General features: G+C 36.8%; 1 protein-coding gene across 1 annotated transcript in view; it reads right to left on the minus strand.

The window, feature by feature from the left end:
- The window catches only part of PDE3A (phosphodiesterase 3A), a 366,795-nt gene that overhangs the window by 68,987 nt on the left and 279,361 nt on the right, over positions 1-18,447 (minus strand). Inside the window, 1 exon segment of the mRNA XM_002687752.6 lies at positions 662-919. Within this exon segment, the coding sequence (XP_002687798.1) occupies positions 662-919 (258 nt within the window).

An 18,447-nucleotide genomic window follows, 5' to 3' on the forward strand; every position in this document is an offset into this window, starting at 1 on the left:
AAGACATGAGGGTACTGTGAAGCCTACCATACTAAAAAATCAAAGAGGAAAGGAATCTCGCATTTTAGAAGGCAGTGAATTGTTAACAGAATCTACAAAAGTGGGAGCAGGGGGTTTTACCTGCTTTTATTTCCCACTGCTATTATTTTCATCCCACAGACTAAGGCCTGATATATAGAGAAGAAAAAACCTGAACACATGAATAAAAAAAGTTAATGTAAAAAGGTAAATTTTTTTGTTTACAGAAAGCTATCAGGTATAAGGATGGAAGTCTTCATGTTTACTTTTCTATTACTTTGGTCACCATGATTGACAAACACTTCTTAGGGGAAAGAAAGTGAAAGCATTAGTCGCTAAGTTATGCCTAGCTCTTTGCGACCCCATGTACTTACTTAGCCCACGAGGCTCCTTTGTCCACGAAATTTTCCAGGCAAGAATACTGGAGTGGGGTGCCATTCCCTTCTCCAGGGGAACTTCTTGACCCAGGGATTGAACCCAGGTCTCCCACACTGCAGGCAGATTCTTTACCATCAGGTAAGACTTCTTGGAGGGGGGCGTGGTGGGGCTCACTGATATGAATCTCTGGGTGGGTCTGGAGTGATAAGAAAAAAGTCTAGGAGAAACAGTTTCACCCTTTCAGGAACATGTCATTAACACCTACCTTGGGAATAGCCAGCTTGTCTTTTTCAGAGCTTTCTTCAGAATCAGAGCAGGTGTAGTTTTCACTGAAGGACACGATGGGGTTCACCCTGGGCTTGTGAATGGCCTGGATGGTGAGTTGCGTGCTGAGGAGGTTGCTCACTGCCCTCAGTGACGTGCACACGTTGGGGGGCAGAGAAGGGTCTGCCAGGAGGTCAGTGATGAGGCCGTGAGCCTCGCCCATCACGGCAATATCCACAGTGATGCTGGTTCCTGAAGACTAAGACACCAAACACAGGAGGTTGGGTGAGAAAGGCTTGAGGCTGGAGGCACAGGAAGGGAAACTGGGCTTTTTAGAAAAAGTGGACCAAAGGGTGATAGTAAAGTAACATTCAAATCACATTTCTGTTTCAAATTTTGCCCAAATTTGCCATATCTTTTTGGTATTTTTTTGTTAATAGCACATTTTTTACTGCTATACCCTGTAGACTTTAAAGAAACAAAAAGATAAAAATTATTTTTTTTAAATAAAAAGCTTCAGGAAACAAAAAAAATGTTCATATCAATCACTCCTTATGAAGGTCTCAACATTTTAATGTACTTCATATAGTAGTGAAAGAAAGTGAAGTTGCTCAGTCATGTCCGACTCTTTGCGACCCCATGGGCTGTAAGCTACCAGGCTCCTCTGTCCATGGGATTTTCCAGGCAAGAATACTGGAGTGGGTTGCCATTTCCTTCTCCAGAAGATCTTCCCAACCCAGGGATTGAACTCAGGTATCCCACATTGTAGGCAGATGTTTTACCATCTGAGCCACCAGGGAAGTTCACTTACTTCATATAGTTAAGTCTCCATCAATAGACAAATTGAAAAAAATGTGATATGACATATATATACATACACACACACACACACACACACACACACACACACACATATATATATATAATATATATATGGTTGGCCAAACAGTTTGGGTTTTTCATATAATCTTATGAATTTTATATAGATACACACACACATGTGCATATATAACTATATGCCAGGCTTCTCTGTCCATGGAATTCTCTAGGCAAGAATACCTGGGTAGGTAGCCATTCCCTTCTCCAGGGGATCTTCCCTATGACCCAGAGGTTGAAACCTGGTCTCCCACATTGCAGGAAGATTCTTCACTGTCTAGCCACCAGGAAAGCTCACACACACACACACATATATATTTATGTACATATTATGTATAATATACTTATGTGCATTATATATATATATATATATATATATATATATATAATGGTATACTACTCAGTCATAAAAAGTTTCATTCTGAAAAGTAACATTAATATACTATAAAATTTTAATTTTATTAATATTCTCATATGACATTTGAGCCTGGTGTGTGGTAATTATTCAATTAATATTAGAAACATAAGAAGCACTTCATTGTGCTGTTCAGATTCACAAACTGTCCCTCTTGTTGTCAGGAATAATAGAAATTTCTGTTCTAGAATTCTGTGGCACATCTGTCATATTCTGCCAAACTGCTTCTCAGATTCAGAGTTATTACTCTATACTTGCTAAAGGAATGAAGAACATAAAACACAGAGGACAGGGATTTCTTACAACCTGCTGGTCAGGCTAATGTAGACAGGAAGATGTGGGAGCAAGGGAGAGCACAGGCAGGGTCAAGGTTCATAAAGTAGACGAAGCTGAAGGATGGTATGCAGACGGCTGTTAATACTGGAATGGTGCTGCAGAATGAGGCAAAGGGAGGCAAGAATACTGGCGTGGGTCACTGCTCCATTCTCCAGGGGATCTTCCCACCCCAGGGATTGAACCCAGGCATCCTGCATTGTGGGCAGATTCTTTACCAGCTGGGCTACCAGTGAAGCCCACGAGGAAGCCACATAACTTTAAATTGAGTAACAGTGACGGATGTGCAGGTTTTGGAACTAGGCTATTTGCTCCAAATTCTGACTCCTGACCCTACCACTTTCTATCGCATGATCTCTGGCACATTAGTGAGCTCTCTGTACTGTGACTTCTCCATCTGTAAAATGGATATAGTATAGTACCAGCCTCAGAAGGTTATTTTAATAAGAATTAAAGGGCAGGGACTTCCCTGGTGGTTCAGTGCCTGAGAGTCCGCCTTCTAATGCAGCGGATGTGGGTTTGATCCCTGGTTGGGTAACTAGGATCACACATGCCACCGAGCAACTGAACCTAGGTATCGCAATCACTGAGACTGAGTGTTACAACTAGAGAGAAGCCCGCGAACTACAAAGAAAGATTCTACTTGCTGCAATGAAGATTCCAGGTGCTGCAACTGATGCTCTATGCAGCCAGAAATAAAAAATTAAATTAAAAGAGGACTTAAAAAGTAGATTATATACAAGGCACTTACAATTGTGCTGGTTATAGGTGTCCAATAATGATAATGATACAAATAATAGAAGTGATAATTCTGGAGATTTTCAGCAAGAGGTTATTAGAAGTTAGGCTACATAGTTGGGAGAAAATAAACTTTAATCATTCTGACAACAGACTTAAAAATGAACTCCAAAGATATGAAAAATTTAAATGTATAAAATTATCAGATTATTAAAAGGAAATATGGGGGACTACTTTATAATTTTGGGATTAGGAAGACTGCTAAAAGTAACATAAATGGCATAAACTGTCAAGAAAACACCTAACAGAGCTGATGAAACACAGAAACTTCTCATAAGAAAATACGCTATAAGCAAAGGTAAAAAACAAACAGTCCATGAAAGAATACCTGCTACCCAGAGAAGATAAAACATATGTGAATAAAAGCCCTCTAAAAAAATAAAAGTCATTAGAGAATTCCCTGTTGGTTTCACTGCTGAAGACCTAGGTTCAATCCCTGGTAGGGGAACTAAGATCCCACAAGGTGGACAATTGGACTATATATATACATATATATATACACACACACACACATATATATATATAAATCAATAAATGATAAACTGGGAGAAAGAGAATGAATATACAATTCAAATATAATTTAACCATCAAATACAAGAAAAGCTACTTGCCTCATGAATGTTTAAGATACAAATTAATGCAATAAAAGCAATGTTTACTTATTAAATAAAAAATAATAAAAGATTACTAGCACCAAGTATCAGTAATCAGTTGAGGAAATGAGCAGTAAGTAAAAGCAATACAATATTTTTGGCAAGAAGTTTTTGCTGAACCTATCAATTTATAGTTTAAATGTACATATTCTATAATCTAGCAAGACAATGTAGACATCTAAAGAAAAACTACATTTACACAAAAATACAAAGACAAGATCACAAAGGGCACTGCAGTGTTCTGATAACAATCAAAGAGTGCGGCCATAAATGCATATCAACAGAGACATTGTTAAAAAATGTTACAATATAAATATAAAATATCATGTACTTGTTTTAAAATATTTGGGTAGATCTGTAAATGTTTATTTGGAAAAATATTTATAAAATATTGTTCTGTGGGGAAAAATGTATGTCACAGAAAAAGTGAACATGTATTTGTTTTGTAATCAGAAAAATATGATAATTATGAAAATACCCAGCATCCATGAAGGTATCTTGTCTTATAGCAATAGCAAGGATAAATTATTCTGGAAAGCCATCATATAGAAACTATGCCTTTTCATACTAGAATAATACGAGTAGCAATAGTAATACTGGTGGATAATAATGGTGACAGCTGATATTTATTCAGCACAAGTCTACAAGGTAAGTACTATTATTTTTTTATTTTTATTAGTCAAAAATCACTTGCCAAATAACTGAGTCAAAAATAACTCTGCATCAGATAGCTGGAGCATGAAAACGTCAGGCTGCAAACACATACTCTATTTCCACAGCCCCAGAGCTGAGCTAGCAGGACGAAATAAATACCGAACGTTTTCATTGTACGTTACTAAATATATCTGTAATTATTTAATCATTTTGCCATGTTTTTCTCTCTCTGTAGGTTTAAATATGTTCCATGAACTGACATGAAAATTTTAGTGTAACATTAATAGTTTTAGGATATATGATTATGTTTATTTCACATATTTACTTACATGGTTAACTTCAAAAATGTCTGTGAGAAATGCTACGGAATTAGTTTAACATTCCCTTTTAGAAATGTATTCTCAAATACATCTCTATTTATTATTATTCTGAGAAACTCATCCGGTATGATCTTCTTAAACAGTAACATACATTTCTTCCCATGTTGTTCTAATAAACTTAATCTACTACTTAATCACTGTACTGTTACCTTAGAAAACTGAAAGTTTAAATCAAACTTAGTAATCAGGACATAAAATTTCAAGATGTTTTGACAATAAAATTAACAGTTTATATTCTAATGGCTAATAATTTAACACATTTCCTCAAAATGGTCTCAATGCATAAAACTTACAAATCTGAAGAAAAATCAGAATACATTCACTGAAAATTATGAATACACTTTAAAATAAATTATTGGTGAGAAAACAAGTCTATCTTATAATTCTCTAATTTTATGTCTTTTTAAAACACTTTTTAAAAAGTAATGGATGAATTTCTTATATATACTCAGAAAAAAACCAAATGCCTAAAAAATTGAAAAGTAATTTTAAAATAAAAACAGAACTGAAAACTCATCCTTACAAGCAAATGTCAGTATTACATAAGAATTTAGAAAACAAGTACATTATGTAATTCAATGCTACAATACTGTTGCTTTTGTGAAAGCAAATGTCTTCAAGTGAAAACAAAAGCAATATTCAGGCTAATAAAAAGCAAATTATCCAGAATGGAAATTGGCTAAGAAACCAGACACTTTTACTATTGAAAAAGTCCCCCTACTGTTATAAACTCAGGACTTTTCTTTTAGTTTTATAATTTTAAAATTATATAACAGTTAAAAGTTTATCACACATAAGAAGTTATCAGTTTTTGGCTCAAATAACAAGAGGCTTCAATGAGGCATGAAATCTAAACCCAACCATCACATTCATTTGTCACAAACTCGCCAAGACTAACCACACATGAATTGCTGAAACACAGAAAAGATACATGGGCTGCTATTTCAATAAACAGAAGGCAAACTATACAGACCCAGACACATTCAGGGAGTCAATTTAAAGAAATTTCAGGGGAGCGGGGCTTTGGCTGATTGGTAGTGTTTTTTCAAACAAAAATACAAAATATGAAACATCACGCAGTGACTCACACAGAGGCTATTCCCACACCTATTCAATTTTCAAAATAATTCAATTTCTAAGTATACCAAATAATGCTCAGTAAAATTTTCATTTAACTGGTGAAATCTTAGATAGTGATAATAAACACTAAAGGTTAAGTTTATATTAAAGCTACTTTAAATGAAAGTCTTAAGCTAACAGCCTGAAATCATCTTTGAGTGCAATAAATAACCCTACTGAGCATAAAACCACAGTTGAGTCTTTTTATGGTGCACATGATCAAACGAATCTTTTCTTAAAAGGAGTGACCAAGCAATAAAAAAACATTTTACTTTGCATGCTATCCTTATAATGGAAACATTTATATTTAACATTTAAGAAAATGCAAGTATAATTTTCTGGGCCCTATTTAAATGACAACCAAATTTGGATTGCCACCTTTAAATAGAAAATCTGGATTTTCAGTCTGATAAACAGTGGAGTAAAGTGCAGTTTTATAAATCAAACCAAAAATAACCAGTTCTTTTGGTAAATTCACCACTTTTCAAAGCACCCGGTTCTTTCAACATCTTCCTTTACCCCTTCATCTCCATCCAGTCTATTTCACCATCTCCAGAAAGTCTACCCCATGTTAGTTGCTATGGTAATAATCTAGTTTGCTTCCAAGTTACTTTACTCATCATAAACCAAAGACCCAGAAAAGCTGGAGTTAGAGATAAGTTAAGGAAACAACAACAAATACACTTAGAAATAACATTAAATGTAACTCCTAGGCTAGGCATGTATCAACCAATTCAATTATAGAAAATTTGTTTTTATGGTCACTACTTCTGTGGTAAAACTTTGAAATTACACTACTGGTATGATAAAGGGCAAAGATTTGAACATGTGTAGGGGTCAGAAAAAACTTATACTCTAGGTTGAACATCTAAATGTCTAAACTACTGTAAGCTGCAAATTATAAAAAATTTGACAAATAAATCTATTTGATCAAATGACTAACAGAATGTAAAACAAAATTATGTATATTTAATTAACATGACAGATTATTTACTGAGGTCCTGTGTTTGGGTTTCTACCAACATGTTATTCAGTAATGGAGAATTTCTTTTTGTTAAAGAATGTTAAATTTTATTATAATTACATCATTCAAAAATTAGTTTAATTTTAACTGGTAGTAAATGCTTATCCATGACTAAGTAATAAACACAGAATAAAGCAAAATTATAAAAGGCATTTGTGAAAAGTCATAGAAATGGAGAATTCTTCAAGGAAAAAAATCATTCAGAAGTCTTAAAAGATAACTATAGGAACAAGGTAAATAAAAACAAAGTAAACAAGCATTATTTCACTTCAAGAAAGTGAAGGTGCCCAACAGTAAAATCAGAAAGGGTTTGAGAAAATTGATGTCAACATCAATTAGTGATTCAACATGATTATCTGGTGTAGAGGATGAAGACAATGCATCCAATTCTTGACAAAATTTTTTGGGATGGCATCAGTATAGTCAAGCTATGGCTCTTCTCCCTATATATTTTGAAGCAAATTTAAATTGATAACAATGCAATAGGCTAAATACATCCCTGCTCAAAGGCAGAAGATGTAGTAATTCTCCAGTCTTCTGACTGAGTGAATCATTTGATATGTCACTTGCTTTGGGCATTAATTTATTCTAACTGGAGGAAAATAACTGGAAGCAGCACAAAAGCCACTCTTCATAATTCTACATGAAACTCAAAGATAGCTTACAAATGTAAAAGCAATAGAGGTAATTATCTAGACAACCAAGTCAAGTTGCTGTATTCCTCAAATTACACCATTTTTTTTTATTCAATATTTTATGTTTTGTGATGGTTTCCAAAATCAACCATAGCTTTTCTTGTAGGAGATATTGTATCCATTGGAGCAATCAGGGTCTCCCCTTGAAAAATCAGAGAACTAGCCTGGATCTTTCTAAGATCCCTCCCAGATTCTTTACTGTCTGAGCCACCAGGGAAGCCCTCCAATTGTATAAGTTGAAAGCATTTCTTTATATAACATACATATATACATATATCAGAGAAGAAAGGAGGAAATAATTTTCAAACTATCTCTTGGCTCATTAAGGGTTTTAAATTATTTTATTTTTAAAATTTATTTTATTGAAGTATGGTTGATTTATAACATTGTGCTAATTTCTGCTGTATAGCAAAGTGATTCTGATATATATATATATGTGTGTGTGTGTGTGTGTGTGTGTATATTCTTTTTCATATTTTTCCATGATGGTTTATCACAGGATAGTGACTGCTATACAGACATAAATTTTTTTAAGTATTATGTAGACTTTGAAAATTTATTTCACTGATTGCTAATCCTATTCAAGCTTTACTTCTAACTTATAATTGAGTCACTGATGCTGTTTCCTTCTTATAGTGAAACATCTAAAGTACAGTGAATACTTATGGGGAATGGGCTTCCCACATGGCTCAGTGGTGAAGAATTCACCTGCCAATGTAGGAGACTCGGGTTCGATCCCTGGGTTGGGAATATCCCCTGGAGAAGGAAATGGCAACTCCCTCCACCATTGTTGCTTGGGAAATCCCACAAACAGAGGAGCCTGGTAGGCTACAGTCCATGGGGTTGCAAAAGTGTCAGATAGACTTACTGACTAAATAGGAACAAATTATGGGGAATAGACTATACTCTGGGACTTCCACTCCCAATAGTTGAGTTGCACTTTGCCAAGGGTCAGTTTTGTTTTGGTCCTAAATCTATTCAGACCAGTTGTAACTGTCACTGCAACTTATATGCTAATAAAATATCTATAAACCAGTGATATTTGAACAAATAATGGAATAGTTTCTATAAAAATTACACTGAATAATTTTAAAGACTGCATAAAAGATTCATAAAGACAAAGCCCTGACATCAATTTCTGTTAAGTAGGGGTGAAACAACTGCAAAGATTCAACAAGAAAATGATAACGTGCCTGAAAAATTCTCAACTCAGAATGTGTCTAAATGCCTAAGTCAATCCTACTGTTAAAAAAAAACAAAAAATAAAAAACATGAACCTGGTAGTCATATGGGTATGCTGCATGTAAGATAAATTGGGACTCTAATTAATATAGTAAAAACATACACAAAGAGAAACTCTCTTGGCTTTTCATCAAAAATGTGTGAAATCCCCATCATCACAAATAGAGTTAAATATATATTACTAGAGGTACAGAAAATATGTTTATGATTCTCTGCTTTAAAAACTTTTAAAATTAACAGACCAATTACTAATTAAGCGGATGCTATACTATTTCAAACCCAACAGCTTCTTTCGCTTGAAATGAGACACAATATAATGGTCAGGTCAAAGTTATTCATCACTATTCCTGGAACAAGGGAAAGACAGTGAAGTTTGGTTTATGAATTAGCACATTATATACAAAAAGTTACAAATGTATATTTTCATCATGTATATAATTCAGAAGGTGTTATATATAAGAAGTTGGAACAAAGATAAAACAGTGGGATATTAAAGGAAGTTTTCTTCATTTATCAATATCAAATTTTTATTTTATCTGGTTAGTACATGGGGCCTTTGTGGAGAGGAAATGGAAACCCACTTCAGTATTCTTGCCTGGAAAATCCCATGGACAGAGTAGCCCAGTGGGCTACAGTCAGTCCGTAGGGTCGCAAAGAGTTGGACATGACTGAGCGCAGACACACACACAGACAGACAGACACACACACACACACACACGGTGCCTTTAAGAACACAGGATCTAGAATCAGAATCAGATAGCCTGTGTTTAAATTTCAGATCTGGTGCGATTTGGGGCAAGTCACTCATCTCCTTAGCTCTTGTATTCTCATTTCTAGAAATAGGGTAAAAATAATATCCACTGTATAGTATTATTGATGATTCAATGTGATCAGGTACATAAAGACCTCAGTAGAGGGACAAATAGATTCAAGGTATTAGATCGGATAGACAGAGTGCCTGAAGAACTATGGACGGAGGTTCATGACATTGTACAGGAGGCAGTGATCAAGACCATCCCCAAGAAGTGCAAAAAGGGAAAATGGTTGTCTGAGGAGGCGGCCTTACAAATAGCTGAGAAAAGAAGAGAAGCTAAAGACAAAGGAGAAAAGCAAAGATATACCCATGTGAATGCAGAGTTCCAAAGAACAGCAAGGAGAGATAAGAAAGCCTTCCTCAGTGGTCAATACAAGGAAATAAAGGAAACAATTGAATGGGAAAGACTAGAGATCTCTTCAAGAAAATTAGAGACACCAAGAGAACATTTCATGCAAACATGGGCACAATAAAGGATAGAAATGGTAGGGCCCTAACAGAAGCAGAAGACATTAAGAAGAGGTGGCAAGAATACACAGAAGAACTATACAAAAAAGATCTTCATGACCCAGATAACCATGATGGTATGATCACTCACCTAGAGCCAGACATCCTGGAATTTGAAGTCAAGTGGGTCTTAGGAAGCATCACTACGAACAAAGCTAGTGGAGGTGATGGAATTCCAGCTGATCTATTTCAGTTCCTAAAAGATGATGCTGTGAAATTGCTGCACTCAATATGCCAGCAAACTTAAAACTCTCAGCAGTGGCCACAGAACTGGAAAAGGTCAATTTTCACTCCAATTCCAAAGAAAGGCAATGCCAAAGAATGCTCAAACCACCTCACAATTGCACTCATCTCACACTCTAGCAAAGTAATGCTCAAAATTCTTCAAGCCAGGCTTTAACAGTATGTGAACCAAGAACTTACAGATGTTCAAGCTGGATTTAAAAAAGGCAGAGGAACCAGAGATAAAATTGCCAACATCTATTAGATCATTGAAAAAGCAAGACAGTTCCAGAAAAACATGTACTTTTGCTTTAATGACTACACCAAAACTTTTGACTGTATGGATCACAACAGACTGGAAAATTTCAGGAAATGGGAGTACCAGACCACCTTATCTGCCTCCTGAGAAATCTGTACGCAGGTCAAGAAGCAACAGTTAGAATCAGACCTGGAACAACAGACTGGTTCCAAATTGGGAAAGGAGTATATCAAGTCTGTATATTGTCACCTTGTTTATTTAACTTGTATGCAGAGTACGTCATGTGAAATGCTGGGCTGGATGAAGCACAAGCTGGAATCAAGATTGCTGGGAGATATATCAATTACCTCAGATATGCAGATGACACCACCCTTATGGCAGAAAGCAAAGAAGAACTTAAAAGCCTCTTGATGAAAGTGAAAGAGGAGAGTAAAAAGCTGGCTTAAAACTCAACATTCACAAAATGAAGATCATGGCATCCAGTTCCATCACTTCATAGCAAATAGATTGGGAAACAATGGAAACAGTGACAGATTTTATTTTCTTGGGCTCCAAAATCAATGCAGATGGCAATTGCAGCCATGAAATTAAAAGACACTTGCTCCTTGAAAAAAAGCTATGACCAACCTAGACAGCATATTAAAAAGCAGAGACATTACTCTGCCTACAAAGGCCCATCTAGTCAAAGCTATGGTTTTTCCAATAGTCATGTGTGGATGTGAGAATTGGACCATATAGAAAGCTGAGCACTGAAGAATTGATGCTTTTGAACTGTGGTGTTGGAGAAGACTCTTGGGAGTCCCTTGGACCACAAGGAGATCCAACCAGTCCATCCTATGGGAAATCAGTCCTGAATATTTACTGAAAGAACTGATGCTGAAGCTGAAACTCCAATACTTTGGCCACCTGATACGAAGAACTGACTCACTGGAAAAGACCTTAATGCTAGGAAAGATTGAAGGTGGGAGGAGAAGGGGACCACAGAGGAAGAGATGGCTGGATGGCATCACCAATTCAATGAACATGAGTTTGAGTAAACTCTGGGAGTTGGTCATGGACAGGGAGGCCTGGTCTGCTGCAGTCCCTAGGGTTGCAGAGTCAGACACGACTGAGTGACTGAACTGAACTGAGATTGCCTGGCCTCCAGGACATGTTTGAAAAATATTATATAGCCCTGTATCATAATTATTTTGCCTTGAAAAAGACTGTGTGTGAAAGGGTACATATTGTATGTGTGTGTTTGTCTTCTACATATACTGGGTCTATAGTTTCTTTATAAATGGAGGCAACATACAGATATCATTTCTCTACCAATGTAAAGAAACACAAACAACAAAAGCAAAACTTTAAATAGTTTCCCTTTTTATTCTAGGTAAATGTAGTCATAAAGATTGTATTCCCTACTCCCATAGACTCCAAGTATTTTGGAGCTGAATTTTAGGCTCTTAGAAAGTGATTGTACAGAAGTCCTGGTTTCATTTAGTATGGTTGACTGCCCTGGTATGATTTATAACGCACTACGAGAAAGGAATTCTGAAAGCAGGCATCTCAGCTCCATTGTTGGAAGTTTTTTTTTTTTTTTTCTCCTTTCTATTTAGTCATCTTGGGAGGCACCCTGGGAGGCAAACACAGCATGGGAAGAACATTCTCAGGATGAAAAGGGAGTTGGGATAAGGGAGGAATAAACAGTATAAGGCATGACAAATAAAGGAGTCACTGGGACTTTTCTTACCCAGCCTTGGTCTTAATGCTGGGAAAAAGATGCCTATTGGGCTTTGGGGAGCTGTCTCATTCTATTTCTCTAAAGCAGTTTGCCACCCCTCACCCTTTAAATCTTTCTCTCTGATACCAGTAAGCAGTCTTTTAGTCTTTAGTGTCCTAAATTCACTTAGGAGATGAGCTGGGTTCGATAAATGATCTTTGGTGTATTACTGGTTCTGACCTCAGAGCTAGCAAAATTGCATATGTGTTTATACTTTCATAGGACCCATTTATAATTTTAGACTTGAAGTTGGTTGGGAAATTTTTTAAAAATGAAATCATGTGAACAGTTTGCAGTAACTCATTGTAGGCTGAACCTTGGCTAAATGTCATCCTAAGGAAGCAGATGTTTGCTTATTTTAATTTTCTGGCAGGGAATATGAGTTGACCTTTGAATTTTCTCCTTAAGATAATATATATGTACAGTAGGAGGAAAACATATAGGGCCCTTCATTAAACTGCTTTCTAAAAACATCTTGCTTGGTTAGGCTCATTTGAGATGTGAGTCGCAGAAAACTCTAGCAGTTGCCAGAATTCTTAACTTCCTTCTCCTTTGATGTTCAGAGAACATTCCGTGTTACCAAATAGGATGTACATGTACATGGCCTTATGTTCTTACATATTTCCCTGCAATCTGTCTGCAAATAAGCCTAAAGCTGTTAAAACAGTCCTTTCGTTTATGTTTTCTAAGATCTTCAAGACACTAGCAAATTCACCCAATATCCTCAAAAATAACAATGATCAAAGAATACTGTTTTATTATTTAGGAAATAAAACATAGTTACGACATCGCTTACTCAAGTAAGAACCTGTTATCTCGAAGAAGATAACCTTAGCTGCCATTGATTTGCAGGCTGGTTCTCTCTTTTTCTTCTCATTATGAAAGATGAGGTGGCTGTCAAAGCTAGGAGGAATTCAGGTAATGGACCATTCCCGTGACTGCTCATGCAGATGAATTGGGAAGGCTTGGTTAAGTATAAGTTGCTATGTAAATAAAAACCATGATTATTTCTGTTAGATTCTCTAATTGATTATTTCTGGATTCTCCGATTGACTATGAACTTGTAAATATTATAGAAAAAAATCAGTCTCTGACATAAGTATGAACCCCGACATAAGCATAAATGATGGTTTTTTGTTTGTTGAATTTTAAGAATTGCTATTAAACTTAAACGTGAAGGTTTCTGTTTGCTTAGCCTAGAAGCAATTTCAGTGAACAACAGATGGCAGTCTTCTGCCTTTTAAAAAGAACTCCAGTTGTCTGAACATCTTTTTGAATGGGTGCTGCTCCCTAAGTAACAGGAAGAGTTTTGTTTCTTTTTTCACAGAAAAAAAGAAAAAAAACAAAACAAAACACAAAATCCTTACATAACACTATTAGTAGAAAGTAAATAAAATATCCTAAATTGTGTTATACCTCTCAGGATCATTGTTAATGTGGAACTAGATTTATATCCTTAAGAATTTGTCTCAATTACAAACATTTCATCTCTGTCATCTTTCTCCATTTTTATAATCAACCCATGGTAAACATAAGCCATTTTCATACACAATTTGATGTAAAATTTTTTTTTCATGTGTAGTTTTCTACTGTGTTCAAATAGTCATAAAACACAATCATCAAGACACACATTATTGCACAGGGTTTTGTGTGCCTGCCTGGGTTGCAAAGAGTCACAGGCATGTATTAGCAGCTGCTTTATTCCCATTGTATTGTCTTCAGATTCTTGCCCACCTTGGTGCAATGGGCACTTACTCGACGCTACTGAATTGCTTCCACCACTGTGGCTCAGATGGTAAAGAATATGCCTGCAATGCAGGAGTCTTGGATTCAATCCCTGGGTTGGGAAGATCCTCTGGAGAAGGCAATGGCTACCCACTCCAGTAATCTTGCCTGAGAAATCCTGTGGACAGAGGAGCCTGGCAGGCTACAGTCCATGGGATCACAAAGAGTCAGACACAACTGAGCAACAAACACACACGTACGCACACACAAACGCGGCTGATTCAGGGGATTTTCAAAGCATGCTGCAGCAGCATCCGCACTGGTTGCAATGTGAATGCCTTTGGGGGTATCCTGTACTTCATCCGCTGGAAGCACCAACACCAAAAACAAACAGCTGCAAAACCCTTGGAGCCGTGACTTTTGGAAAACCTTCCATTTGTGACCAGTTCTCACATATATTCAGAGAACTTCTCTTACTGCATTTGTGACAGTTTTCCATTCAGCTTTTGGTTGCGATCACTTGATGAAAGCTTGTCTTCCTCTGTTTTTAAAACCTGGAGTATAATTGCTTTATACTGCTGTGCTAGTTTCTGCTGTGCAGAAAAGTGAATCAGCTATATGTATACATATATCCCCTCTTTTTTGGATTTTAGGCTGCAAGTTTGAGGAGGACAATGGAAATGCTAATTTTTGCTCACCAATTTAACCCCAGAGTCTTCCTTAGTATCTGGTACTTTTCAGGCATTCAGTGTTACTAGACATGAGTGCAGTCATAAGCAGCATTCTCTAAACATCTAAAAATAAGTAAATTTCCTCTCTCTGGTGTTCTATTTTAAAGAAATGTAAAAAAACAAATTACATTGTCCAAGGTATTTTCTTAAAACAAATTACATTGTCCAAGGTAACTGAAATCTCTAGAAGCCATCCTAAAACATGTAACTTTTTAGCACAATATCAGATAAAAACTGAGAATTATTAGACTAATACTGAAATCATGAATAAAAATTATATTCAACAAACTGATTCTGGAACAACTACTATACAGAAAATAGTAAAACTGCCAAAGAGAAGTAAGTACTGATAAAAGAAAGCAACTTTACATCTTTCTATAATCTGTTATATATATGAAAGGAGTAATTAAGTAATAGGATTGAGATATAAGAATGAATATTTTCTGGAAAAGAGAAAAATCTTAAAATGAATGGAGGTAGAGAAAGAATGGCCTTTAGGGGGACACAGTTCAGTTCAGGTTGAAAATGGTGAATCTGTGAATAGCTTGCTGACTATAGCTAATAATACTGAATTGTATATTTGGGTGGCCCTAGTGGTAAAGAACCTGCCTGCCAATGCTGAAGATGTAAGAGAAGCAGGTTCAATCCCTGGGTGGGGAAGATCCCCTGGAGGAGGAAATGGCAACCCACTCCTGTATTCTTGCCTGGAGAATCCCATAGACAGAGGAGCCTGGCTGGCTACAGTCCAAAGTGTCAGAAACAGTCAGACACAACTGAAGCGACCTAGCACGCAAGACAGTAGATCTTTTTCCTTCCATTACAAGGGAAAAAAATGTGTTACTACACATGGTGACAGATGTTAACTGATTGACTGTGGTACTTGTTTAGTAACACACACAAATATTGAATAATTATGCTATACATTGAAACTAGTATAATGTCTTGTGTTGACTATACCTAATTTTTGTTTTGTTTTATTTTTTTTAAAGAAGGAAGGGTGTGTCTGGAGAAGTTTGAGGGAACATATCAAGTCAGGAAGATGAGCCAAATTCAAGAGCTTTCATGAGCTACTAAAGGCCATTGGAAACCCCTGCAGGGCCATGATTTATTGGTGTGTGTGAAGGAAGGAGTCAGGCTGACTTTCGGGTTTTAGGCTTGGGCAGATGGGTGGATCTTCCCTGATAGCTCAGGGATAAAGAACCCGCCAGCAATGCAGGAGACACAGGAGACTCAGATTTGATCCCTGGGTTGAGAAGTCCCCCTGGAGGAGGAAATGACAACCTACTCCAGTATTCTTGCCTGGAAAGAAGCTTGGCGGGCTACAGTGAATGGAGTCTCAGAGTCAGATACGACTGAGCGACTGAGCATGATCATGAGATGGGCAGCTGAGAATCTTTCCTTAAGTTATCAGAGAAGGCAGAAGCTTTGGTGTGGGTGGTCAGATACTCAATAGTTAGGAAATATGTGATATTTACAGGATGATTATAGTTGCACATCAGGAGGGACCCCTGAACTGAAAACATGCATTTGGGTATTGACGACATGGACATGGCCCTAATGCTGCCATGGGAATATATAAGGAGAAGAGAGAAGTAGACAGAGGGCAGAGCCATAATCAATAGCAACTTTTAAAGGGGAAGAGAAACTCACAAAGAAAAATGAGAAAGGACAACAGAAAACCAAGAGTGTAAGGTCAAATAGGCCAAGAGAATGCTTTTGTCAATAGAGTGGAACGGTCAGCACAGAGCAGTGAATTTGAGAGATTAATACATTCTGGAAAACTATCCATTATCTTAGCATCTGGAATGTCACTCCTGACATTAAAGAGAACAGTCTCAGTGAAGTGCTGATGCTGTGAGTCACACTGCAATCAACTGAGCAAGGTAAAGGAAGATATGAAAATGGGAACGACATAGACAACTCTTTTGTGAAAATTAGTTGTACAATGGAAGGTAGAGATCTGTCCACATCTAGAGGGAAAGTGGGCTCCAAAGAGCTGCTGAGCAAGTGAGCAGACAAAAATGTTGAAGGGGGAGTCCCCGCTAGTGTGAGGGGTTTAAAACACAGTAAAGACAATGCGGGTGATAAATAGATCAAGGGATAAAAGAAGAAAGCAAAGGTTGAGGGGATTAATCTTTTACAACCAGGCATCTTTCTCATGGTGACAAAGAAGAATGTTAGTAGATTTGCAGGTGAGACTTTAGAGTCCTTACTCTTTGGCTTTTATTTACTCTGTAAATTAGTCCTGAGTCCCTGGTTGAGAAAGTGAATCACAGGATGTTGAGGTTAGAGATGCAAAAAAGAATGAGGAATGTTTGAAAGAGGAATAAGAGCTGGCTAGATTCTCTAGCAATCCTGAAGGTCTAGCTGTTTGGAGACATGAATTCCAGTATGTTTTCTACATACTTTCTGGTGTTGCATAGCATGAAGATTTACATGAAAAGGCAATGAACTGAAAACAGGAAGGGTCTGCTAGATGGGAAAGAAAAAAGACTAGACAATTGGACTGGAGATCCTGGTGAGGTGGAGGAACAGGTGCAGAGTAGGCAAGAGCAGAAAAGCATGATTCAGAATGGGGGTAAGTGTTTGCATGAGAAAGATGGATACAGGCTTCCATGAGTAGACTAATCTCTCAGGCAGGCTTTCTGCTTTTTATTAGTAGAAAATAAGGTTGAAAAGGAAATATGAGGCCAGATTTTAGATGCCCATGAATGAAAGACAAGTTTCCTAATTCTACCAGTTGGCAATTGGGTGATGTCTGAGAAGGAAAATGATGTAATCTAAGAGGACACAGGGTTTGAGGAAGGTGAAGGTACAGCATAGATGGAGATAGGTTAGACCAAGGTTGCCACAATAATCAATATTTGAAACCAGGATATCTGCATCATGAATGACTAGGAAGGGAAGAGTGAGAGTAAAATTAAGAAGAATCAATTGTACTTGTAAACTGACTGGATATTGGGACATGAAAAAGTGCAATGTATTTGTCCCTGAAGCAGTCTTCTTTACTCTGTCTGCAATATTCTCTCTGTTCCTTCTTTCAGGTATTTCTTTAAGAGTTTCTGCCTTCACAAAATAAAATGTGGATAGTTCACTTATGAATGTATAAGTCCATACTTCTTGCTGTTGTTTAGTCACTAAGCCATGTCTGACTTTTTGCAACTCCATGGACTATATCCTTACAGGCTCCTCTGTCCATGGGATTTCCTAGGCAAGAATCATAGAGTAGGTTGCCATTTCCTTCTCTAAGGGATCTTTCTGACCCAGGGGTCAAACCCTGTGTCTCCTGCAGGCAGATTCTTTGCCACTGAGCCACCTGAGAAGCCCGTAAGTCCATACTGGGTCTGACCAATTGTCTAAAAAAAAACATGTTTTCTTTGGATATACCATGGTCGTAGCCCTCCACAATGTTAAACTTCCAAGATGATGAGTGGATACCCATAAGAGCCTCAAATTATTTTACTACAATATAAAATCCTTTATAAATGTATTTTAAAACTCAATACATTTCAGTTTCTATAATTAATAAAAGAAATCATCAATTAAGTAATAAAGCTTCCAGACTTATAAATAGATCA

Source organism: Bos taurus, chromosome 5 (genome assembly GCF_002263795.3).
Source record: "Bos taurus isolate L1 Dominette 01449 registration number 42190680 breed Hereford chromosome 5, ARS-UCD2.0, whole genome shotgun sequence".
Lineage (NCBI taxonomy): Eukaryota > Metazoa > Chordata > Mammalia > Artiodactyla > Bovidae > Bos > Bos taurus.